General features: G+C 44.3%; 1 protein-coding gene across 1 annotated transcript in view; it reads right to left on the bottom strand.

Moving 5' to 3' along the window:
* Positions 1-554: 554 nt before the first annotated feature.
* Positions 555-931, bottom strand: part of CACNG2 (calcium channel, voltage-dependent, gamma subunit 2) — a 64,543-nt gene continuing 64,166 nt past the window's right edge. The window contains exon 5 of the mRNA XM_014963224.1: positions 555-829. Within this exon, the coding sequence (XP_014818710.1) occupies positions 607-829 (223 nt within the window). The 3' untranslated portion in view covers positions 555-606. The remainder of the gene's footprint in view (positions 830-931) is intronic.

The following is a 931-nucleotide window of genomic DNA, read 5'->3' on the forward strand; positions in this document are numbered from 1 at the left end:
CCCCCGAGAAGCCCAAGCTGGGTTAAAGATAAGTGGGAAACAAACCGTAAAATTAAAGAATAAAACCCCCCAAAATCCAAAGAGCTGCCTCCTCCTCCTCCTCCTCCCACTTGATTTATTGTCATTTGTTATTTCTTGGTTCCCTTTTATTTTTTTTTAAGTCTGTTTTTATTAAATGTTAAAATAATGGTACATGGGAAATCATGCATTTTCTTTTAAATTTATTTCTATTTTTTAAATCTCTTTCTCTCGGTTTTAAAGTTTTTCTTTTTTTTCCTTTTTTCTTTTTCTTTTTTTTTTTTAAGAATTTTTTTTCAAGAAAAAAGCTGCTTTTTTTTTTTTTTTTTTTTTTTCCCTGGGGGATTTTTTAAAGAAGAAATTTTTTTTTTTTTTTTTTTTTTTTTTTTTTTTTTTTTTTTGGTTTTTTTTTTTTTTTTTTTTTTTTTTTTTGCGTTGGGAAGGTCCCCACCCCCCTAAAGGGGCGCTTCCACCTCCTCCTTCCCACCCCTCTTGCTGCCCCCTGCCCCCTTCCACCCTCCCCACCCTGCAGCCCACCCCGTCTCCTCCTGCCCGCTCCTGCCCCATTTTCAGCTCCTGGTGACGGCTTCATACCGGGGTGGTCCGGCGGTTGGCTGTGTTGGTGTGGATAGAGTCCTTGTTCTCTTTCTGGATACAGTTGTGAACCTGGAGGAAACTGTTATCCCTGTCGGAGTTGTAGGTGGCGGTAGGGGTGGTGGTTGCCTTCAGCGGGTCCCTGGTCAGGGTGTACATCGAGATCTCTGTTGATGGGAGGGTGTTGAACCCTTTGATCCCGACGGGAGAGGCATCCCTGGAGTGTGAAGGCTCGGTGGAGCGGGAGCTGGAGCGGCTGCGTCTCTGATAGCGGTACCGGTAGCTGGGGATGCGGGTGATGGCGGAGGACGGGAGGTAG

This window comes from Calidris pugnax, unplaced genomic scaffold, assembly GCF_001431845.1.
Source record: "Calidris pugnax isolate Ruff unplaced genomic scaffold, ASM143184v1 scaffold44, whole genome shotgun sequence".
Lineage (NCBI taxonomy): Eukaryota > Metazoa > Chordata > Aves > Charadriiformes > Scolopacidae > Calidris > Calidris pugnax.